The sequence below is a fragment of the Trematomus bernacchii genome, unplaced genomic scaffold (genome assembly GCF_902827165.1).
Source record: "Trematomus bernacchii unplaced genomic scaffold, fTreBer1.1, whole genome shotgun sequence".
Taxonomy (NCBI): Eukaryota; Metazoa; Chordata; class Actinopteri; order Perciformes; family Nototheniidae; genus Trematomus; species Trematomus bernacchii.
Genome location: NW_022987513.1, coordinates 1,423,664 through 1,448,714, shown reverse-complemented (window position 1 = coordinate 1,448,714; position 25,051 = coordinate 1,423,664). Strand labels below are relative to the sequence as shown.

Here is a 25,051-nt window from a genome sequence, read left to right as displayed (position 1 = left end):
ATTAGGCAGCAGACAGCCTGTGGATTCATCAGCTTTCTTTAATCCATCTGCAAGTGTTCTTCTCTTAACAAAACTGTTCTGTTGTTGTTCAATGATACCAATATTAAGGAGCTTATAATTTGTTTTATTTGTATTGTTTTTTAACAAGCTATTGTGCATTGCACCATGGCCAACCCTAAGTCATGGTAAACCATTTTGTATTGTTGACAGACATCAATGTGTAATGCCTTCAGGCTCACATTATACTAAATAAACTAGGCTGCCCATATATTGCACTGTATTTAGAGTGTGTTTATGCTTGATAGGTAATTTAAGTTATGCAATAAATATTTAATGTTGAATAAATAGTGCCTTAATTATTTTTCTGTTCAATAAAAGCTGTAATGGAGGCTTGTTGCTGCTCTGCTGTGGCTGCACATTATCATATGCACCACATATGCAAGTCTGTTTCTGTTTGCTGAAAGAAGATGACTTCTGAATTTTTTTTTTCAAGGTTTTGAGAGCTTTTACGTTTATTGATTTATGCTTAGCATCAATTTGAGACATCTTTTTTTCATTCAAACTTATTTATTAACAGTGCTGATAATCAAAGTCTGTGAAAGGTCTTCTTCTTCACGCTGACTCATTACTAACACTGTCTAGATGTTCACCAGTGACCATTTCCATATCTGAAAATGTATTAAATTATTTATTAAATTATTTTATCCTTTAAGAACAAAAGTAGGCTCGAGCGTTTGCGATGTTTGGGCCCTAGGTTTGGGTTGAGTTGACTAATAATAAAATAAAAAATCCTGAAACAAACTGTATTGCATATATATTCTACACTGAGAAAACTGAAACATTGACTTTAATTAAATGTATTATGGCAACAGATTTCACATAACTGTATTTGGTTAGTTGAAAGCAATATTTAGTTGAACCTAATATTTTTTTTATTTAAACTTAATATTATTGCTTTCAACTGACCTAATACAGTTATGTGAAATCTGTTGACATAATACATTTAATTAAAGTCAATGTTTCAGTTTTTTCAGTCTATAGAAAATGTTCAAGTTGATCTTATATATGACAGACAACATTGAAGAAAAAGAGCTGTAATATCCTGTGGTGTGTCAAACTATCCTGCAGGAGTGCAACATGGCTTCTGAAAGGTGACGGACCCTGGCTGCAGTCTGTGAACAGTCACAGTTATGGCTCCCCGTCCTGAGATCTGTCCTGAGATCTGTCCTGGGTCACCTCTCGTTGGTGATGATCACCGATGTGCCGATGTAATGTGGGATCTCTCTGTGGCTCTCCGGAGACGAGCCGGAGCTGTGAGGGTCCGTCAGGTGGCTCAGCGTGGTCACAGAGCCGTGTTTACCCAGCACTTTATGGAAGTTCATAGACATGTATGGAGCCTGGGCCCCACCCCCCAACGTCCTCCTGTCCTCCTCTGCAGACCTGTGCTGATGAAGAGCAGCTCCGTCAGCAGGGTGGGGGTATCCTGCAGCTGGGGGGCCGTAAGGAGCCTCCATCATACACAGCCTCCTCCTCTGCTCCAGCCCCACGCCGCTGAGCAAGGGACAGGAGGGGCCCCGCTCACCTGAAGCCCCCTCATGGTGGAGCGCCTGGTTTGAAGCTTTACTGTCTCTGGTGCCATGAAGACGGGGGTGGGAACAAACGTCAGACACCTCTCTGTGGACCAGTGTGTAATGTTCGTAGGGCTCTTCCTTCAGCCTGCTGCTGGAATGTGAGTTGTTGGAACAATCCGGATAGATGTCATCAGAGAACCTGCGCTCAGCTGCCAGCCCGGGGCCTGGGGAGGGAAACACAACTCAGCAGTAGAAACTACACCTGAACTCCTGCAGCAACAGGAGCGGACAGTGTTCAGGAACATACTTTTGATTGAAACAAACAGCAGTGGGTTTATGAGTTAAAAGAGAGATACATTTTTTACCAATCAGGTTTTATAAAAACCTATAGGGTTAAATGAGGAATCATGTATAATACCTATTTAATCTTCTATCTTCGTTTTAATAAAGCCTTTGATACCATAGATATACCTATTTTCTATTGTATTTGAAAAGAGATGCAACTCAAGTAAATATTACAATAAGAAATATTGATGATCTGACATAGATGTAGATGTCAGCAGAATCCTCAAAACCAATAAAGAAGGAGCTCATTTAAGCAGAGGTTGTGATCAATGGTCATGAGCTGAGATGAGAGAGAGTGGAAGTCCAGGTTAAATATCATTTATAAAGGAAACACGCCTATGAATCTATGATTTTCTTTAAATTAAGTTTAATTGTTGTAACGATGACATCCATTGGATAAACAGTGTACCTGTGTATTTGTTGGGTGCGGGGGGGCTGCTGATGTTCCACCCCACAGAGCCTCTGACGTGCTGAGTCAGCTGAGAGGGGGGGCCGGAGCGAGGCAACGGGCTCTGAGGGCTGTAGGGGTAGTGCAGGGTCAGGTTGTAGGGGGGGCCGCAGGGCACCTGGCCGGCCTCAGGGCTCAAGCTGGAGCTCTTCTCCCTGCAGGGGGTCAGGGGGTACTGGGATCTCTCCTTCCACACCCCCCTCTGTAAGGAGCAGGTGGAGAGGTCCGGCTGGAAGAGGCTAGCAGCCTCCTGATACCCACAATCACAGTTACACACTGAAGATCTGAATGACATGCACAGAGGATTTCTCTTTTAAGATGGGGCTCAAATCATTCCCCTTACCTTTTGTTTACTCAGCAGGCCGGCAGGAAGTCCCGCCTCAGGATATGGAGCTGCTCTTACTTTGGGCTTCATCTTGACTGCTTTGGTTCGGAGGTGTTTGCGGGGGTCCTGAGTGGAGGACAGACTGACACAGGGCTTACTGGCTCGACTCTGGTCTTCAGATAACAGCAGCTCCTTGCCTTCAACTTCACTGTGTGGAAACAGGCAGTCCTTCAATGGTGGAATATAACTAAATACATTTACCAAAGAACTAAGTAAGATTTTGTTATGCTACCTTATACTTTTACTTAACTATATTTTGGAGGAATTTTTTTAACTTACTCTACTACATAACACACAAATATATGTATGGATACAGAAAATAAAATAACAAAAACATCATTATGTATTATTATAGTTTCAGTTACCCAGCAGTATATCAAGTCATTTAAATAATCCCCACCAGTACCATGTGCAACATTGACATTAATGCAATTAAAAAATATTATAGAAAATGATTTTAAATCTGATACTACTGAAACATTTGTACTTTTACTTTTTGTACTTGAAGTATATTTTGATGCCAATACTTTTGTACTTTAACTACGATTTGAATGCAGGACTTTTACTTGTAACAAAGGATAATTCACACTTGAGTATTGCTGCTTTTACTTAAGTAAAATGTCTGATTACTTCTTACACCTCTGATGTCTTTGTTCTGTTTTAACTGGAGGTTTAATATGGAGAAATAAGAGGTGGAGGACATCTACTCACGTGAGGACGTAGTTCACACTGACGATGCAGTGAGGCCTGGAGGAGCGGCTGTTGTGCACAATGGTGGCGTAGCTCTGCACCCACACCCAGCCTCCATGCTTCGATAACATGCGGTAGTACTTGGTGGTGACCTGACCCTTAACCAGCACTACAGGAAACACAGAGATCAGAATTCAACAGAGACATTGTCAAATCTGACATCAGGGCATTATAATCATACAGGAAGAGCCTCTTTAGAAACTAGCATTGCACAACGCTCATTAAAAAAAAGTGCAACTTTAGACACCTTTGGGCAATAGAAACAAGCTGTGACATAACATTGACATATTATGTGTTTAGTTTACATGGGGAACTCTAGAGATGCAACGATTTCAATTTAAAACAAAAATCTGACCTGCAAAATCTGAGTTTTTGGTTTTTAAATTAACAGTAGGTTCACACATATAAAAAACGGATCAGAGAATATACTATAGACTGGTCTGTTTATGTATACCAATGCAATTTCGACACACACATCATTGCAAACTTGCGCATTTTTGAGTAGAGCCAAAACCCGGCCTTCAAACTGGTCACTAAAGACCTGGAAGATTATGCCCGCCTACTGTTTTTACAGCTTTGAACACACTGCAGCCTAACCACATCTCTCTGTTTTGATCAAAGCAGCCCTCAAGCTCCAGGAACTCGTCAGTCTTTTTTTCTACTCCTTCCAATCTAAGTGATCCAAGGCGGCCTACATCATCTCCCAGCTCACTGTAGAGCCGGGGACTCGTCCACTGGCAGATGAGAGAGAGAATCTCCGGTCTTGTCCTCGGAGAAGCTGTTCACCACCGAACTCAAGAAAGGTTGAATCATTCTAAATCAGGAAGAGAGGCAGCTCAAGGTCTGTTTGACCTGGTCCAATGAGGGAGAAGGGTCGCCGACCTTTCCATTGGGTCCTGATTCCTGAATCATTGCGGCTGAAAGTAAATGTGATTCTTTGTCTCAACAATACCTTCTATAATCGTGTAACTGATGTCATTACAAATGCACTGACGACCACACTTGGATATGGACACTCCGATCGCATCTAGTAAAGTATCAGCCCTGTCTGCAGGCCTGAAGTTTACCACACCCTTTTACCCAACTTCACTTTATCAATCATTACTGATACCACAGTCAAGAACACGTTCCCTTTTCTACTGATCTCCTCTGCTCTCAAGGGGCTGTACTGTCTTTCCATGCTTGACATCGGAAATGCATATCATCTCAGATAGATGCACTGAAAAAACAGAAACGTTGACTTTAAGTGTATTCAGACCCGGCGCCAGAACAAATCTACAGAGAGGGCATATGATTTTCATGGGAGGGCACACAAAACCGTCATGTGCCTCAGCACAACACCCAGTCACTGTGTTCCGTAGCGATGTCACTGTGTTCCTTAGCGATGTCACTGTGTTCTGTAGCGATGTCACTGTGTTCCTTAGCGATGTCACTGTGTTCCGTAGCGATGTCACTGTGTTCCGTAGAGATGTCACTGTGTTCCTTAACGATGTCACTGTGTTCCTTAGCGATGTCAGTGTATTCCTTAGCGATGTCACTGTGTTCCGTAGCGATGTCACTGTGTTCCGTAGAGATGTCACTGTGTTCCTTAGCGATGTCACTGTGTTCCTTAGCGATGTCACTGTGTTCTGTAGAGATGTCACTGTGTTCCGTAGCGATGTCACTGTGTTCCTTAGCGATATCACTGTGTTCCTTAGCGATGTCAGTGTATTCCTTAGCGATGTCACTGTGTTCCGTAGCGATGTCACTGTGTTCCGTAGAGATGTCACTGTGTTCCGTAGAGATGTCACTGTGTTCCTTAGCGATGTCACTGTGTTCCTTAGCGATGTCACTGTGTTCTGTAGAGATGTCACTGTGTTCCGTAGCGATGTCACTGTGTTCCGTAGCGATGTCACTGTGTTCCGTAGCAATGTCACTGTGTTCCGTAGAGATGTCACTGTGTTCCGTTAGCGATGTCACTGTGTTCCTTAGCGATGTCACTGTGTTCCTTAGCGATGTCAGTGTATTTCGTAGCGATGCCACTTTGTACCGTAGAGATGTCACTGTGTTCTGTAGAGATGTCACTGTGTTCTGTTAGCGATGTCACTGTGTTCCTTAGCGATATCACTGTGTTCCTTAGCGATGTCAGTGTATTCCTTAGCGATGTCACTGTGTTCCGTAGCGATGTCACTGTGTTCCGTAGAGATGTCACTGTGTTCCTTAGCGATGTCACTGTGTTCCTTAGCGATGTCACTGTGTTCTGTAGAGATGTCACTGTGTTCCGTAGCGATGTCACTGTGTTCCGTAGCGATGTCACTGTGTTCCGTAGCGATGTCACTGTGTTCTGTAGAGATGTCACTGTGTTCCTTAGCGATGTCACTGTGTTCCTTAGCGATGTCAGTGTATTTCGTAGCGATGCCACTTTGTACCGTAGAGATGTCATTGGGTTCCCTTAGCGATGTCACTTTGTTCCTTAGCGATGTCACTGTGTTCCTTAGCGATGTCAGTGTATTCCTTAGCGATGTCACTGTGTTCCGTAGCGATGTCACTGTGTTCCGTAGCGATGTCACTGTGTTCCTTAGCGATGTCACTGTGTTCCGTAGTGTATTATGTCAACAAATTTCACATAAATGATATTAAGTTTAAATTACAAATATTAGGTTAAACTTAATATTATTTAATTAAAGTCCATTTTTCAGTTTTTCTTATGTGTAATGTGGGATTGTTATGAAAAGTAAGACTGCATTTAACACACCCAGTGGACATTATATGTATCTGGTTAAGCACTTTGGCATTAAAAGAACACATCCGCCTTTTTCCATTTTTGAATGATATCTTAGGAGACCTGATTGATTAAGGCTATTACTCGACGACTTGCTCTCCTGAGCCACCGCCACCTGTGGAACTGTATCTTTTTCCTGTCAGTGATGTGGTTTGCTTGCTGTTTTTCTGAGCCATTACATTATTTATTCATTCATTGTTGATTTGTAACTGAACTTGGACTTACAGTACCCTCCCACCAAATTCTGACTAAGGATGTTGGAGGACTCACATAAATGGTGAGCGTAGCGCAGATGGAAGATGTCACAGGCGTGGATGTGGTGGTAGAGGGTCTTCTCTATCAGGTCCTGAGGCTCATATCCTGTCAGCTCTGCCACCCTGGCTCCAGCACAGAGGAGAGAGGACACAATCACAGTCAGTTCAACTTAACAATCCAGCAGTCCAAATATTTTAAAACAGATCATTATATATGCTTAGAACATGTTATATTGTGCATGTGTTGTAGGAGGGATTTGTTGTTACCATAGATGATCTATTTTTGATTCTGATTATATGTGATGGTTCTCATGATCAATACAGAGACCAGCAGGATATCACCATATCATGGCTTTCATCTTTCTCTACAACTGCTCAGTAAAGCTTCTCTCCTACCTTGTGTCCAAGAAAATGAGTTTCAGGTCCAGGCTGGCCCGGAACATGAACATGTTGCTGTGGAGTTTGATCTCTGTGATACCACTGGGGGGCAGGGAGTGACCGACGGCCACCAGACCCACAGTCTGATAGCTGGATTCATACAGAGCCATGTCCATCATGTACTGACGCACTTTCAGGTAGCCGCTGCAGTGGATGACCTGGGAACCACAGCAGGACATCAGGGTCATTCAACGGTTCAGAGGGACAGAGAGAGTGCAACTTCTGCTGCCAGTTGACCAAGGAGTTTGAAACTAAAACAATATAATCTAACAATGTTCAGAATTTAAGTGAACAAACTCAACATATTATTTATTTATTCAAGCATTTGTTACTCAAATTCCAAAATGCAACTCATAGCTGGCAGGAGCAGCACAGCCCACCTGACTTTCTAACCCAAACAAAATGTATGTATGGAGGCATTATTGCAGCCACTAAGTGTTTACCCAGCTGGCCCTTTCTGCTCCATGTGTTGTGTTCATGTAAAGGCACACACCTCCTTTAGAGGCTGTGCTACCACCCAATTGGTAGTGAATGCATTGATCTGTTTCTGATGCTTGAGATGATAATAGCGTTTTGGAAAGTGTCAGCAAAGAATTCATATTTTTATAATGGAACATGATAGACATGTTCTGCATGAAGAACAAGTTGTCATGTGACTGATTAAAGCAGAGCTTCCAAAATACCAATTATACATTTAAATACAGCCACATATTTGTACATTTGTTATTAAAATGTTTGTTTCTGATGTGAGCCAGGGCAACTCCGCTACAGCCACATTTTTACGATATAGTGTTAACATAACCCTGTTAAGAGATAAGATAAGTTTAAAAGCCTAACAAAACACCAGCATATATAAATCAATGAGCAAACACATCCTGCATGCATCCACTTCTCTACCAGTTTGACATAAATATGGAATTGAAACAAGCCAACATTTCTTCAGTGCTGTATCTGTCTGTGCTGTTTACACCAGAATGAAACGGGTTGTATCTGCTACTTTTCTCTCGCGTATAGCCCGTTCGTTCACACAAGGCCGTAACGGAACCGCGGAAACGGACCCCGCAAATGATAACGGGTCCCAAGGTGGATAGATCTGCAAACGGAACGCTCTGCTGCTCACTGCTGGAGCATGGTCAGTAGCTACAGTAGCTACTGACCATGCTACAGCAGTGAGCAGCAGAGGTGGGGAGAGGTGGGGCTATGGCTTCATCGTTATCAGGAAATGATCGTATAGGGCGTACACACGGAGCCGTTTGGCCCCCCAGAGCGTTCCGTTTGCAGATCTATCCACCTTGGGACCCGTTATCGTTTGCGGGTCCGTTTCCGCGTTTCCGTTACGGCCTCGAGTGAACGAACGGGCTATACGAAAGAGAAAAGTAGCAGATACAACCGTTTGCGTTCTCGTTTAGTCTCTGCCTACTCTTTCACCTGTTGCACGGTAAATCACACAGATGTGTTTGTAAGGATTACGAGAGGCCAGAGGTGGGAGAAGTACTAATCTTGTACTTAATTAAAAGTAGAAGTACCAGAGTGTAGGAATAATCTATTACAAGTAAAAGTCCCTCATTTAAAAGTATTAACATCAACATATACTTAAAGTACCAAAAGTAAAAGTAGTCATTGTGCAGATTGGTCCATTTCAGAATAATATATATGATATGTTTTATAATGATTGATCATTAAAGTGTTATCAAAGCTGGTAAAGGTGTAGCTAGTTTGAATGACTTTGTATACTGCAGGGTAGCTTGTGGATTTACTCCAGGTGGAACTAAAGTCTGATTTAAGACTTGATTATATTTCACATCATTCATCCACATCTGTAAAGTAACTAAAGGTATTAAATAAATGTAGTGGAGTAAAAGTACACAATTTACCTCTGAACTGTAGTGGAGTAGAAGTACAACGTAGCATAAAATGATAATACTCAAGTAAAGTACAAGTATCTAAAAATGGTACTTAAGAACAGTACTTGAGTAAATGTACTTAGTTACTTCCCACCTCTGCGAGAGGCTCTATTTATTGAGGTGATTGGACAAACATCTGACTATTGAAGAGCTTTTATTGACTGAATATTCCTCAACGTCCAAAACGTTGGCTCAGTCCAATAGGCTGCTAATGACAATTCATTGTTTTTGAACCAATTTTAAATGAAATCTCTTCCAGTCCCTCAATTAACCAAAAGCTTATAGTGTGTGTATACAGTGGCTGCACCTACCTTGTATCCCCCACAGGTCAGTCCTGCATTCCGTTTAGCAAGAACACACTTCATCCTCAAGAAGAAGGAGCGCTCTAATTCATACTCTGTCACACAAACACACAAAACAGAGGCATTACCAACATGTTGAAGTGTATTGTGTTTTTACAAAACTATATCCCAGGGATTTTTGTCACCAGTTACATTTCTTTCTCCTAAAATTATCAAAATCTTCACCTATTTGTTTTGACAGACCAATATCATCAAGTGTGCTCCTTACATAACAGCAGTTAGCTCTACCAGTGCAGTAAGTTGCAACCTCAAGCCTAACCCAAATGAATAACTACACCTCCGGAGACCCAATCTGAAAACATTTTGTGATGCTGACACATGGAAATGTATTTATTTTGCAGGCACATTAGTCCAAATAACTGGTGATTGAGGTACAACGGAAGCCATAAGCACAAATGTGATGCTTTTGAAAATGACTTCACTTAATGACAGATGGATAAAGTCTGTATTGCTCCTCCTTAGCAAAATAATAATTTCCTAAAATTCTCCAGCACCATGGAAAAACCTGACAGGTATCACTTCAAGGTCTGTCTCTAATATATGCCAGTCTCAAATAATGGTTCTCCATGTTGTTGAGATACATTTGTGTACCAGGGTTTTAGGTAACAGGGGCGCATCTTACTTCCAGCGTGCGCTCTCATACCAAAATGTTAAAGTGATGCCAGATGTCAAAAACGGTATAATTACCCCAAAAATATGAAAACCATGTCAGACGGCATAGACAGCTTTGTTTTTATGGAGCTCCGTCGTTGCGTTGTTGTTTACGTCCGCGGCGCCATCGTGTATACGGGCGTCATGTTGTCGCCAGAATTGATATATCTTATAAACAAGATCAGCGCCACAGTAAAGCCCTCATACTATATAATTCTTTAAAAAACCAGATTTACAGTACTGTTGTAGTCCCTGTTCTAAACGGGCTCTGGTACTTCTATTCCAAGAACCACCGCAAAGTGTGATCGGATGAATGGTTGCCAAGAAAAGGACTTAGAAATACGTCCTGTAAATCTCCAGGCTTTCTGTCTTTATCTGTTGTTGATGTGGTATTGTCACGAAGGTAACCCGAGATTTGGACAAAATTGGCAAGAAGTAAGACATTGACCTTGAATAGTTAGGGTTAGGGAGGGTCAGCGAGTCCTGTCAGAGTTTCAGACAGACAGGTTGTACCACAGCATATGAACAAGAGCCTGGAGCCTGAGGATGTTTTAGTACCTGGAGAGAAGTGATGGTGGGGGGGCTGGCAGAGACTCAGCACTGCTGTCATCTCATCATGGTCCGATGGGTGGATGTACTCAAATATACTGTTTCCGGTTAGCTCCACCTGCAACACACACATTTCCAGCAAGTGTTCATAAATGTTGTGTAGTGAGCACCTATATGTCTTTACTGTATAACTAACTTTCCAAAATCAAGACATAAGATAGAAAAGTATTTAATCAATTAACAAATAATAGACAATTCCATTTCTGTCACGTGATGAATGTGTGTGACCAGTACTTGTTATAAGTTACATTCTCTTGTTCTTATAAAATGCAGGTCAGGAGGAGGGTGTTACCTGGGAGAGGCCCAGGTGGACCGATGCTGTCTCAGAGATGTACATGATCTTTCCATCAGAGGCCACAACAAACACGAAGCCATCCAGAGTCTGAGGGAGCGGAAACAAGTCATTACTGTTAAACGCAAACATTTTCTTATATCTTTATTTAAAAACACTAACATTTAGGAGTGTATGAGACAAAATACATTTCTGAAAATGGGTTAATATATCTGGTATAAATAAAGGATGCAAAAATCATAGCACAAATACAAAAGGTGTGAACATTGCAAATAATCAGCTGCTCATTTGTTCTCACTTTTCTGCACACTGGAACTGGAACTGCAGCAAACAAGCTTTCTGTTTTTATTGCATGGTGAAATTGCAAGATCAATTCTGTCAAAATATTCAATGTATTAACATCATTTCAAATATGGGCAGTGAACTATTTAATTTATAATTGATTTGGGAAATGTAATTTAATAATTGATCAATTATACATTCATTTATAATTAAGCACTTTGTAACTTTATTTTAAAGGTGCTGACCTTATGTAATTATTATTGTTATTATTGTACCAAAGTGTGCAAGAATTCATTATTTGAGGGTACAAAAATGAACGTGTGCTGAACTCTAAACTCTTATTCAGCACTTTCTGTTCAAAGGAGCACATTCTGTACCTCAGCCTCTGCATCACTTTAGCAGGCCTATTGTGCTCGACACTTATTATTACACGATAAATATATTTATTAAAAAGTGACAGTACTGAGTAATATGTAACAGAACCCAACTCAAGTTGAACTCAGCTTAGCTGATGTCTCTTTTAAAGCCTGAACAGCTGCAGATATCCATGGTGATCATTGCACTGTGTGCAGTTTTACTTCGTATTTGTAATATTCTTAGAATAACCATCTGCAGTTAAATAACACCTCCAGGCCATGAATAAAATGAAAGTAGAAATGAAGAAGTGCTAAGAATCACTAAGAATGGGAATAAACAGCAGATCAGGCTTGAAAACATGTTATGTGATTTTAAAAGTCATTTGGATCTGGTTCTTATGAATTGAAGAGACCAAAATCATATGGAGCACGGAATGCATTCTGAGTAGCTAAGTACCACACACACACACACACACACACACACACACACACACACACACACACACACACACACACACACACACACACACACACACACACACACACACACACACACACACACACACACACACACACACACACCATGCACTGACACATAACAGAACGCACAGCGTACATCGTGACTTTTGACATTACCCGCAAAATAATAGAATGTTGCAAGATATAACCAATCACCAATATTTAAATATGTATGAGATTATCAAACACATCTCTTTTCCAGCAGAAACTTGAGGTTTAATAAAACATACTTTGTGTCCATTACTGTGTACATTTAAAGGGACATTGAAAACTTATAAAATGAATTCAGTAAAACACATTTTAAAAACAACTTAAAGAAACACTCACTGTCTGTAGCCTACTTTATTATTTATATTACATTACATTTAACTGACGCTTTTATCCGAAGTGACTTATAATAAAAACCAATCAACCACGGAGATGCAATCTCAAAAAAGGAGCAAGAATCCTGCTGGTTTGAGCAATAGCTTTCAGCAAGCCAGGCCATCATATATCCTACTGCATAGGCGTTAGATATGTGAAACCATACTAAGGGCTACCGACTAAGTTTATTTTTTAAATGTATTTTATTTGCCAAGGTGCAGTAGAAATAAGTTGGTTTTCAGACTGCGATAGAAGACTTTCTGATGACCTGAACGTTTAAATACAGCATTCATTGTTGTATTTATTTTAGAATAATGAAGAAGCCCACAATCTTGATAATTCTTTTAATTTCAAATGTAATTGCAGCTAATATTTTGGCCAGATTTAAGCATCTTTGCTGCTGTTTGTGACCCCCACTCTAATGCATCACCCAGTTAAGCAACATTGTATTAGCATAGCATACACATGCATACAGCAATAGCATCTGGTATAGCAGCAGTTTCATGCAGCATATCACAGCATCCCTCAGCAGAGTAACTGAAGCGGTGCAGCGTGGTGTTCAGGTACTGACTTGTAAAAGGTGAGAGCCCAGCTCCTTAGCCATGCTGTCCAGAGGACTGAACCTTGAGGTCTGACCCCATCCTTCACCCAGACCTACAGAGAGAGACACAGGAGAGACAGTCAGGGAGACAAACACAGACACATATATCATGCACGAGACAAACAGTGGGGAGATAAACACACACTCACTGGGATACACAATCAACATGCAAGTTTGACATTGTGCACATTTAGGGTAAAAGAGAGCAGCTCTGTAAGCACTGTCATTTTTTGCAAGGTCATTGGAAAACAGGAATACATTGAACTTTGACCCTTATTATTCCGACTTCCACTATACCCTTACTCAATAAGACTTCCACCGTCTCAGTGAAATATTTGAGTAAAACAAGACATAACTTAAGAGCATGTGGTACCAGGTTGCAAATGTTATATTGTAATATTTTACATATATTTAATGACATGTTATTTAGCTGACACTTTTATCCAAAGCGACTGACATTCAGTACTGTAGAATGCCTACGGGAGCATTTGGGGTTAAGTATCTCGCCCAAGGACACATGTTGACTGCAGGGGATCGACCCACTGACCCACTGATTGCTAGACGCTTCAGCTGCACATGAAATGATATCATAATAAAAATCAATCAATCCCAGGTCACAGCAATTCCACACAAAGATGCATGGCAACTGGATGAGGTACAATCCAAGCCACACGATTTAATGAAAAAAGGAAGACATGAGAACAATATGACAGCAGGGCAGAAGGTAAAGTAATCTGCCTGCTGACTATTCTCAGAAGTCAAATTTAACTCAGGGAAATACTCAAACAGGAACATTCTTGCATATCTAACCTGCTATATTTCCCACAAATGTTGCAATTGTGACTATGAGTCATGTTATCTTTGCTCTCCCCAGCTCGATGTAGAGACTCAGGCCAACAAGCACCTCTCCTGTTCCTGTTGGGATGGCCTCTGCAGAGACTGAAGGCTGCCATCTGCTACGTGAGGTCAAGCTATGTGAATCTCAAACTGGTTCAAGTTCCACAAATTAATTTCAATTCACCTCCAGTGTATTGGACTGAGGACGTAACTATGTGCATGCAGAGATACCACTAGAAGTAATTCAGTTTTTTACCTATTTTGGTTGATTTGACCTCTTTATCAACCACAACAATATTTTCTTGGTCAGGCTTACAGTTAGTTGGCCATGAATAAAACTAATACAAACCAGTGAACCATTCTGCCTCTTTCCAGTCAGTGACACTGCTGTCTGCTGCTGGCGTGAAGAAGGATCAGACGGATAAGGATGAATTCATGGCAACTATGCTTCACAAATTATGTATTTTCCCTGTTCAGACAGTGGGCATGCTCTTTATAACTTAATCTGACAATGCGGCTGAGAGAACCACAGCTGTTAATGGTAATATGCAGATATATACAGATAGGTATGAAAAGCCCTCCACACCATTTATTTCCACTTCTTTACATACAGTATGTACATACAGTACTATGTATACTGTATAGTGCATTACTTTGAGCATATAGGAACTGAATATTGGCACTGGATATAAAGTTGGTGTTCCAATACATAGAATTCCAAGTCATGCAGGCTGTGGCACATTTCCATATTAGCAATCAATCTCACACACAGTTTTACAGTGTTTCCTCAAATGTTTTCTCATGGCCCAGAGGGATAGAGGACTCGACGAGGCCCAATTATTCTATAAGTAAGCAGGAGTACATGTCTCACTCATTGGAAGTATGATGTTGCGTTAAGTTATTATTTAAAGAACAACAATATAAAGTGTGGTTGAAGCTAGGTATGTCCATGATTATCACATTTCTACTTCTAATGTCAATACCCTGAATGGCCTCTCCGTTTGTTGGGATACTTTTCAGTCGACCAACCCCACTTTTTGCTTTAGGCTGAGGTAAAAATAAATAAAGCTTTAAAAAAGGCAAATATTGTAGAAAACAGTGCTGTCAGCAGGAAGGGCTGAAGAGTTAATGCTTGACACTGTTCATCTTAACTCTTTTGTCACCAACGTCAGTATTGAGACAGATGACGGCCAAGCTATTTCTTGCTCATTCTTTACACAGTAGGTCATCATTTTTTAGGATCAGTAAAAAGTGTTACGCTTTACTTCTTAGTGTCAATAACATGTAGTTGTTCTGTTCTGCAGTCATCAGGTGTCAGGCTATTCACAAAGTCACAAATACCTATCAGCTTCCCGTAGCAGGTCCTTTACCCAAACACAGGATCAAATACACTGATCACAGTCAGAGTGCTCCAAACTGGGGGATTGAGTATATTGTACAATTGATGATGCATCACATATTATCAGATTCTTCTAGGCAAAGGGTGAATTTAAAAGCTAAATAAACACATATGTGCACACTTTTTAATATTGCCCAACTTTGAGTTGAGAAAAGCAAATCATAATAATATTTTAGAAGCCTACGTGGATATAAAGTGTTTTTACTGAATCCTTTCCTGCAGAAGGTTGTTCTGAAAGCCTGACAGAATGCAGAGGAGAGTTTCTGCTAAAGGTCAGATTGTTGAATGAACTATTCTCTTCACATCAATCGTAATATCATACTACAGTAGAGCTGCTGGAATATTGACACTGATTTCAGGTTGCAAAGAAAAAGGATATGACACCACCAAAGCTAAACAAGCATTCATTTTCTATTTTGGGGAAAATGGCCAATTTATGAATTTACAATTTAGCAAAAATTCTAAAGTAATAGCATTGAAAAATAGAATTAGCAAAAGGCTACATATACTTTGACCTATGAAACTGCTTTAAGTGTGTTCCCGTTTTGTTAAGTTGTGTCAGGTTCAGGTCTGACCGTCTGACTGATGTTTTTTTTTGTGCATATTAAACGTAAAACCATAAAACGCAAAATATATTTTATATTTTAAGGTTTTACATATTGATATGTTTTTGACTGCAATAGTAACTAGTATTTACTACAGCTCTACATTGTACTAATAAAGGGTTTGAGCAAATACTTTGATATCCGAGAATTACATAATTATGTCTATGGAATTATGACATAATTAAATATTACTTATTTTTGGTCTTCAGTAAGAAATTCACTTTTTTGAAACCTTACATTGAAAAACGTTTTTTATCCAGAAAAGGAAAACATTTTTTTCTATATGCTTTCCTTAACAAACGATCATTTCTGAGTAGCTTTGAAAATATATTAGATTCATTTTTATGTTAATATCTAATTGGTAGGGCTATACACACATCGTTTGGTACTTAGGTGTATTCCTTATGTTAGTCCAACCATAATAAAGCTTTACCAAAATAACAAAAGTCTAAAATATGACCAACATTTATTAATATAGGCTAATTAAAACAATAATACTATCAAATAGGCTACTATTCTATGCCAAAACTGCAACAGACGGCCCTTTAATAAGTCGCCATTCAGTCCATATTTCTTATCTTAATATTGCCCGTTTTTTTCAGGGGGTGGGGGGTTTTATTCTTGTATTTATTTGTGAAACACTGTTTATCAAAAGCACCGACATGTCCCAGCAGCAGAGTGCTCCAGGCAACCTCTGTGCTCCGGCGGGTCCGCTTCTAGCTTGGTTACAAATATACAAAAAAAAAAATAGCCTATTATCCCCTGCTTTTTAAGAAATAACATGCCTGGCTTTGGGATACTGCTGTGCTGTCCCTTGGCTGGTAATGGCCAACTTAATAGAAATTGTCCTTGATTAACAAATGAAAAAGCATTATAAATAGGCTACATATTTTTGAAGCTGGTAGGATATACCATGTAATATTTGCAGGCGGATATGTCTAATACTCCTGTATAGATTAACACTTGGGTGGGCATGTTCTTCTTCTTTAAAACAGATGGCAAAGTAATAACGCACTAAATGAAGTGCGTGTCTGTGTGTTTTACAGCCTGTCCCGGCGCTCTGCATTATGGGGCTTTATTAAGATTACATGGCTCTAAAATAATCCACCACAAATGGATCCATGTCTTCCTGATCCTTATAGGCTATCTCCCGGTCGGATCACGGAGCCGGCCGGTGTCTCCGCGGCGGCCCGGAAGCAGGTCCTCCTGCCGGCCCCTCTCTGCAGGTCCCGCTGCCGGCCCCTCTCTAGGCGGCCCGGGAGCAGGTCCTCCTGCCGGCCCCTCTCTGAGGCGGCCTGGGGAGCAGGGCCTCCTGCCGGCCCCTCTCTGGAGCAGGTCCCGCTGCCGACCCCTCTCTATATGCGGCCCGGGAGGGCCTCCTGCCCCTCTCTGAGGTGGCCCGGCCACAGGGCCCGTGTGTTCACTCTGACTTTATGAGTGATGACAGAGAGGAAGGGCGGTGTTTTCCTGCCCTCTAACCTGCCCCACTGCGGCTCTCTGCGGCCTAATGAAATAATTCACCTTGATGAATGAGTGAGGTGGCTAAAGTAGACACCAGCTTTTAATCAGAGGGGGAAATAAGACCACCACTTCACTGACACCTCCATTACCAAAGCTGCTGGAACAGCCCGGATTATGATGGAGTGAAGGAGCACACGGAGAGCAGACTCATAATAATACTAATAAAAAAAGGGCTACAAATAAAAACATTTAATGGATTATTAAGTCACAAGGACAGATACAGGAAAAATGTCCTGCCAACTGCAATAACACTTTACAACTCGCCATGGCTGGCAGAGAACTGACAGCTCCATAGTTTATATTTTGTATACTTCACAACTTCATACTGCACATTTGTATCTAATGTAATATGCCATCATGGTCAACTTGTATATTTTCTTCTCTTTTTCAGTTTAATTTCTATTTTTCAAACGTTTCCATTTTATAATGTTTATTTTTAATTGATGTAGCCTACAATGCCTTGTATAGGCTATATGCTTCTGTAACAACAACAAAACAATAAATCGGATAAATAAAGTAAATCTTATCTTATTTATCTTATCTACATCCCTCAGACAAAACTCTTAATGTGTTTAAAAGGTCCCCCTTTTTTTAAGCAAGCTCTCTCGGTGAAAACGGTCTGCAAAGGGTTTTAACATTTATGAGATTTGTTTTAACGTTTTAAACTTGTATTTAAAACTGTATTTAAATGTGATAAAATTAGGCACCCGTCACAAAAGGCTTGTTGGATATGACTGGTGGTGACAAAATAAATGGTTACTAAATCATTTACTTTGGAATCTATTAACAAGAAAAACATCAGGTTTACCACGCTCCTAAAATCCCTTTGCTGTATTAGAAACAAATTAAATTATTTATTGATATAGCAATTGTGTATAAATACCTTTTCTCCTCATTTTTATATTAATCAAGCAATTGTGAGACACCGTATAAAAGCTCTTAGATATTAGAGGATACAAGTCAAACTGAATTCCTTATTTATTTTCTTACACATATAAGCCATAACGAAAAGTTACATTCTTTATACATAGTGAACCATTATAAATGTAGTTATATATTTGCATTTTAGTGTGGTGTAGGCCCTATATCCTATATACAATTAAAACGCAACTAATTCAATAAAGTCCGTCATTTTTGATAGGCATACTTATTTCAATCGACTACTTTATACATTGAGGGTGTATTATAGGGCAACATGTTTTATCTTATTGCTGTATGGTTTGTGCTTCTTTACGGTGTCTGAATGTCAATGGGCCCTGCCGATACAGTGATATAATAATCAGTACAATAATAACCCCATCCCTCTGGTGGTCCCATACCGTCGGGGAACACGGCCCGCATCTTGAGGTAGCTGCTGGTCAGCCGGATGATGGAGGCCTTGTCCAGCTGGGAGGTGATGGCTCCGGGCAGAGGCAGCAGCTTGGCCAGCTCGTAGAACTCTCCGTTCTCCTTCTCTCTGCGCGTCTTCGCCGCGTTCTTGCACTTTTCCTTCATCTCCGGAAGTTTCAGATAAAAGATTCTTGCATAAAAGTAAGTCTCCGCGGAGCTGTTTAAACTCATGTAACAAACCAGCCACAGTTCTGTTACTGACGGAGGGAAGAGTGCTCCTCCAGACACAAAACTTCAGCAGGATCCAGAGACTTTGTGCCGCCGCTCAGCGCACTCCGGACATCAGAGAGTGGGCACGGGTCGGAACCATTCTTAAAGCTCGGTGCCCAGCCTCACCTGCTCTTAACACAGCAAGGTGCAGAAAGCTGAACGCCACGTCCACTGTGCCGTCACTTCTCCACCGTGTGTTCATCCACCAGATCAATCCGCTGCTCTCCGGACATTGCGCAGAGACTCCTGCGCCAACACCGCTGACACAAGAGGAGATGCACTGAACCACCCTCAGACCTCTCTCTCTCTCCCTCTCTCTCTCTCCCTCTCTCTCTCCCTCTCTCTCTCTCTCTCTCTCTCTCTCTCTCTCTCTCTCTCTCTCTCTCTCTCTCTCTCTCTCTCTCTCTCTCTCACACACACAAACACACACACACACACACACACACACACACACACACACACACACACACACACACACACGTGGCCTAGCATTACTATACTTGTGGGGACCTACATCTGTTTACACAGTCAGGTGTGGGGACTCGCCTCCCTTATGGGGACAAAATGGAGGTCCCCATGAGGGGAATCATTAATTTTAGGGTGAAGACTTGGTTAGGGTTAGGGTTAGAGTTAGGGTAAGGGTTAAGGTTAGGATAAGTCTCCAGGAAATGCATGTAAGTCAATGTAATGTCCCCTGAAGTGATGTATACATGGTGTGTGTGTGTGTGTGTGTGTGTGTGTGTGTGTGTGTGTGTGTGTGTGTGTGTGTGTGTGTGTGTGTGTGTGTGGAAAACACTTATCTTGGACTGGCTCGAATTTTGTGCGTTTTATCAGAAAGTGAACCTCTGGGTGTGTAACAACTAGCTTCTTTACGCATGGCTATACACTGTATTTACAGCTCAGACAATAAATTACACAGGTAAATACATTTTTATGATGATAATTATTTATATAATACAATCTTGTTAGGTGTGTGCTTTGCAGCACCTGCAGTCTGAGGATTCTCTGTCAGAGCACTGTGGATTGCTCTATCCAGGTTTCGAGTTCAATGTTTAATGTTTTATTCTGCTTCTGTACGTACATGTCCATGAAGAACATCACGTTTTGAAATCTGCAGTACAAATGATCACTACTTAAATACATTCAACACCACATACAAAGTGTTTTATACATTCTATTGAATCCTTTTATAAAACCCAGTACTTCTATACAATGCCCTAATTCTGTACAGCAAGAATAAAATATATCTTGTCGCCCCATTAATGACGATGCAAACGTTTATTTAATAATTATATTCTGCAATCAGTCACTGTCTGTCTATATCTAACTTACACTTTACAACTTGGTTAATCACGCCTATGGAGCGGAGGGAAAATGTTCCTCGCGCTCCTGAAGGCAGCTTTCATAAGAGAGTAATCAGTCCATTTATTTGCATTGGCTGTAATAGTCTGGCTATCACTTTCTGCAGGCTGTCAGTGTTGATGGATGAACATTGCTCCAGCTGTGGAGGAAACTCTCCCCAGGACACACTGTGCACTTCTACACTTTCTGAGTCTCAATAAGGAGGAGTACAACTGTTTCTTCTTGTTGTTTTGGATGTCAGGACTCTACATTCCTGCTATATATTCTGAGGGAGCAATTTAGTGGGTACACCAATTAAAACACCTCTCAATTTAATTCAATTTAACTGGACCACACACAAAATGAAAGGAAGACATTTTGATGTTTGTCGGGGGTCCTTCTGTGTTCTTCCCCTTGCATCTTAATATTTGTTTGACAATTATTTTATGCACTTTGATACCTTACAATAAAAGTACAAAAACACATAACGTTCATTGTGGCTGCTGACCTGCTGACACTAAGATGGGTATCTCTGCACCACAGAGTTGAGCCAATGGAAGTTATGAACATTATGAATGTCAGACAGGTGAGATAAGCAATGCTCTACACTGAAATAACTGAAATGTTGACATTAATTAAATGTATCACGTCAACAAATTTCACATACCTTGATTAAGTTAGTTGAAAGCAATAATATTAAGTTGAACCTATTTTGAACATATCTTTGATTTAGACTTATTAACGTATTGCTTTCAACTAACTCAATACAGTTATGTGCTTTTTTAAAGAACTTGAACTTAATTAAAGTCAACGGTTCAGTTGTTTTCAGTGTATGTAAGAGAAGTCCTCTTAGTGATAAGTGGAATGTCACATTTCTTTTTGTGCTTTCTTGTCTCTTCTTGTTTTAAATATAGTTATACTGATGAACAAAAACATTTGGAAGAATGAATTGAATGCACCCCACCACCATGTTCACAAAAGTTGTCCTTTTTTCCCAATTGTGTACAAAAGGCTAAATTATGTGGCCAAAGGTTCGATATTTTTATTTATTGGAAAGTTCAAAGTTAGGTATTATTGTTGTTTTCTCTGTATACAGTATATTCAGTATACAGCTACTGCTTGTTAAAAGTCCTGTTAACAGAACATTAACTACCACACCAGTCTTTTCTTTCCATTTGAACTCATCAATACATATTTCAAAAATCACCCCATTTGCACATAACATAACCATTTATTTGTATTGTCATGGTGCCCTCTGGTGGAGATCCTGCACATGTCTGTTTTGACAAGGTCACCTCAGATTACCATTTGCTCCTAGCCTACCTCAAGCCAACACAAACTCATGGAGCTACACTGACATTTAAGGTCCAATTGAGGGTCTGTATTCATTTGGTTATGGGATGTCGGCGGCATCAACGTCCCCTACCATTGTCCTGAAGTTGTTAACTGCCTGTATATCAGCAGGTCTTCCTCCTGAAGAGGATCTAATTATTAAGTTACAATTAGAACTCCAACAGAAGTTTCCTGTTTGATTGATTGGTGTGTTTTGGAGCAACAAGTTTGGGGAAAAGTGAAGCCTAACACAAGTGCCATGTCATCATGGCACACAGGATTGCAGGTAAACAGAGTATGTTTGGCTGCTGGCGCATTTGTTACACAGCATTCATGGTAAAAAGTCCATTTCACAGCTATAATTCAACAGAAGGTAATACATTCAACAACTTGTGAAAGCAAAAATCCTTTCATACAGGCTATAGTACTTCTTAATACATCTAAAATATCCTTTAACATCTATTATCAAGGAGTTTTCACACTTAAATTGTTGTGCTCTTTCATTATTGGTCTACAGAAGAGCCTGTAGTCTTTTTCTTTAGGGTTATGTGCAACAGGCCCACAGGACGACAGGACAGCGTGGATGCCCGAGACTCACTGACACTGCAGGACACCCAATGTTTCCATGATGACAGAAGAAGAAGACCTAACTGTGACTGATTGGAGGAAGACTGAAGACAGAACAAGGTGGTGCTAAAGTCCACAAAGTAAGTAAAGCCCTGCAGAAATAACATTGTTTTGTATTACATCGGGCCTTTTCACATCAGATCATGTGACAGATTTAAGTTTCAACTGAGTCAGAGTTAGGTTTCTTGAAGTCCATACACATCATTTGCAGTGGTTTATTGATGCACACATTACACAGTAAGAGAACAATTAATAAAAATACGTTTTATTAAAAATAAGTGTATATGAGGAAACTATTATAAAAAAATAAAAAGGGTAAAATAAACATAATTATTCAAAAACAATACAAATATGACAAATGACTGTGAACATATGTATACTGACAGATCAGGGACTGGAAAAAATGTCACAATGAAAACTGGAAGCACTTCAGAATGGATTGTACTGTTTACTCACTGCAACAGATGTCTAACAACGCTACAGGTGAGTAAAACAAATACAAATAAATATCACCATAAAACCTCGGTTGATAAATGTAGACTGGTGACTCAATATGAATAGGGGAAACTAACATGCAATGCATACATACATACAGTAGGCGTCACCACTTTGCATTAGGAAAATAGTTTTCCTTTTTTAACCTCTAAGTTGCCAAAGGGATAAGATGAGTTCTTTAATAATTAATAATGGCTAAATATAATAGTCAAGCACCTCACAAAAAAGCAGCTTTCTGAAAGAATAGTGCATTTTGTTTTTTACACATGGGATAAATCAGATGTTGAATGCTGCAGAACACAGAGCTGTGCTGTGAGTTTTAACGGTGTGTTCATTGTTAGAAAAGTGTACAACAACCACACTGCTGTATCATGTTCATTGTCATCTTAACTATTATGTGATTTTAGCCTAGGACTGTGTGGCCTTCACTGTCAGTACTCCCAACACACTGCCCTTTATTTTATAACAATATAAAACATTTCCTTTGGTGATGGTAAATAAAGAGCGTTAGGCACATAACTTAGGCTGTCTGGTTATTTGAAACATTCTCCTTGTCCTCAGCTATTATAGAAGACACCTTTCTCATAACACTAATACCTGTTGGTGCCCAGACTAGTCAAACACACTCAGCTAAACACCGCCATCTAGCGGGCAAGTGAAATCATTACATCTTCAAAAAGAGGGACATATTCTCCCGGAGTTTAATGCTGAAAGAACAGTTATTAACTCTAATGATGTAAATAATCATTTAATTATTGTTTGAGAAGCCGTACCATTAAAGTCTGAAAATTACCACTATTGTGGATTAACATTTTTGTCCCTAAAAGTTTTTAATCTGATTTTGAGGTGAGATTATTCTATGGATTCTAAAGTCAAGTATGAATTTTTAACCCACACTTCAAAGCTAACACAGACGAAGTATCCTAAATATAAAAATTAAGAGAATAGAAACAAGTTAAAATATCCGTACTCCTCTCTCTGCAGGTTTGATTGGAACTATTTCCTGCTGAAGAAATAGTCCCTCCTCACAAATCCCATTTTGACCTTAGTTTACACTCACTGGACAATGTGAGTGTACTTGCTTGTAAAGCGCTTTGAGCACCAGGAAAAGCGCTATATAAATGTAATGTATTATTATTATTATTATTATTATTATTATTAGCAGAGCAGTAATACTTCCAAAAGAGAACTCAAAGTATCAGCTGTAGGCAAACATGGGAAAAGGTAAACAAACATATTGTCTTGACAAACAGAGTTAGAGATGCATCATGTGACATATTTCATCATGGCCTGCTGAGGAACTGTGAAAGGACTCAGTGATTTCCATAATGTCACTGTTGAGACGAATATAATTCATTGAGTATTTATTTTTATAATATCCAGTTGTGTTTGGAATTTTGCTTGACGGGGGATGGCAAAATGTTAACCATGTTAAACGATTGATATTTTGGCTCTAAAATGACTTTTTTCCATGATAGATAGCTGATAGATAATTCATATTATTGTGTGATTCAACAAAGCAGTTAAAGGTCCCATGACATGGCCATTTCTACTGATCATATTTCCATTGTTGAGGTATACTAGAATAGATTTAAATTGTGCAGTTTTCCAAACTCACATTGGTTTCTCATACAGCATCTCTGTATAGTATGTGTATTCACTCTCTGTCCTACACGGCTTGTTGGAGCTCCTGCCCCCCCTCCCTGTGAGCCCAGTGTGCTCTGATTGGTCGAGACGTTGTGAGGCTGCGAGCTGCTGCGAGGAGCGGACAGGTTTCTGGGTCGGCGATACAGCGAGAACAAGTGAAACTCATCCTGAGCACACACAAACACTCACAGCCGAAGTAAAAACAATAAGTGTGGCTTGATATTGAGTAAGAAAAAGGTTTATAACGCTGTGAGAATGGCTCTACGGAGAGCATTTCTCCGCCATCCCAACTCGTCTATTACCAGCGTTCAGGGAGCTCTATGCAAGTCAATGGGGACTCCCTGTTAGTTAGCCAAGGGATCCTGGTGTGTGAGGTGCTCCGCGGATTGGTCCATTTGGGCCAATCCGGTCATTTGTTGTTGATTTGGGTGTTCACACGTCACAGAACCCAGGAAGCAAACAATGGAAAATGAGAAATCTCCAACGAGGCGTTCTGGGGCAGCAGAGACAGGTCTTTTCTGTGTTAGAGTTTTACTCGCTACAGGGTGTTTTCAAGGTTTTTGACTCTGCAGACCGTTTACATGCATAAAAACCTTCATAACACACAAGGGGACGGGTAATAACCGGAAAAGCATGTCATGGGCCCTTTAATTAACAGGTTATATGTCCGGCAGTGGCTCAGTCAGTAGGGGCTGCGAGCCGTAGGGTCGCCGGTTCAAGTCCCCGACCAGACCTAAATATGGAGTGTGGACTGCTA

At 40.3% G+C, this 25,051-nt stretch overlaps 1 protein-coding gene across 1 annotated transcript; it reads right to left on the bottom strand.

The window, feature by feature from the left end:
- Nucleotides 1-1,097: 1,097 nt before the first annotated feature.
- On the bottom strand, nt 1,098-18,762 carry sim2 (SIM bHLH transcription factor 2). Its single transcript, XM_034114201.1, has 11 exons — nt 18,573-18,762; nt 12,862-12,944; nt 10,771-10,860; nt 10,428-10,536; nt 9,168-9,253; nt 6,911-7,110; nt 6,531-6,637; nt 3,461-3,608; nt 2,744-2,897; nt 2,326-2,617; nt 1,098-1,795 (listed from the first exon to the last, which is right to left on the bottom strand). Exons 1-11 carry the CDS (start codon nt 18,745-18,747, stop codon nt 1,233-1,235), a joined length of 2,007 nt encoding a protein of 668 aa, XP_033970092.1. The 5' UTR covers nt 18,748-18,762; the 3' UTR covers nt 1,098-1,232.
- Nucleotides 18,763-25,051: the final 6,289 nt, after the last annotated feature.

Excerpts from the sequence above, each read along its gene's own strand:
- sim2 (XM_034114201.1), bottom strand. The coding sequence starts at position 18,747 with ATGAAGGAAAAGTGCAAGAACGCGGCGAAGACGCGCAGAGAGAAGGAG. Across the intron at positions 2,898-3,460 it reads AGTGTGAACTACGTCCTCAC|TGAAGTTGAAGGCAAGGAGC; the intron begins GTGAGTAGATGT and ends GTTTCCACACAG. Across the intron at positions 2,618-2,743 it reads GAGCAGCTCCATATCCTGAG|CAGGAGGCTGCTAGCCTCTT; the intron begins GCGGGACTTCCT and ends GATTGTGGGTAT.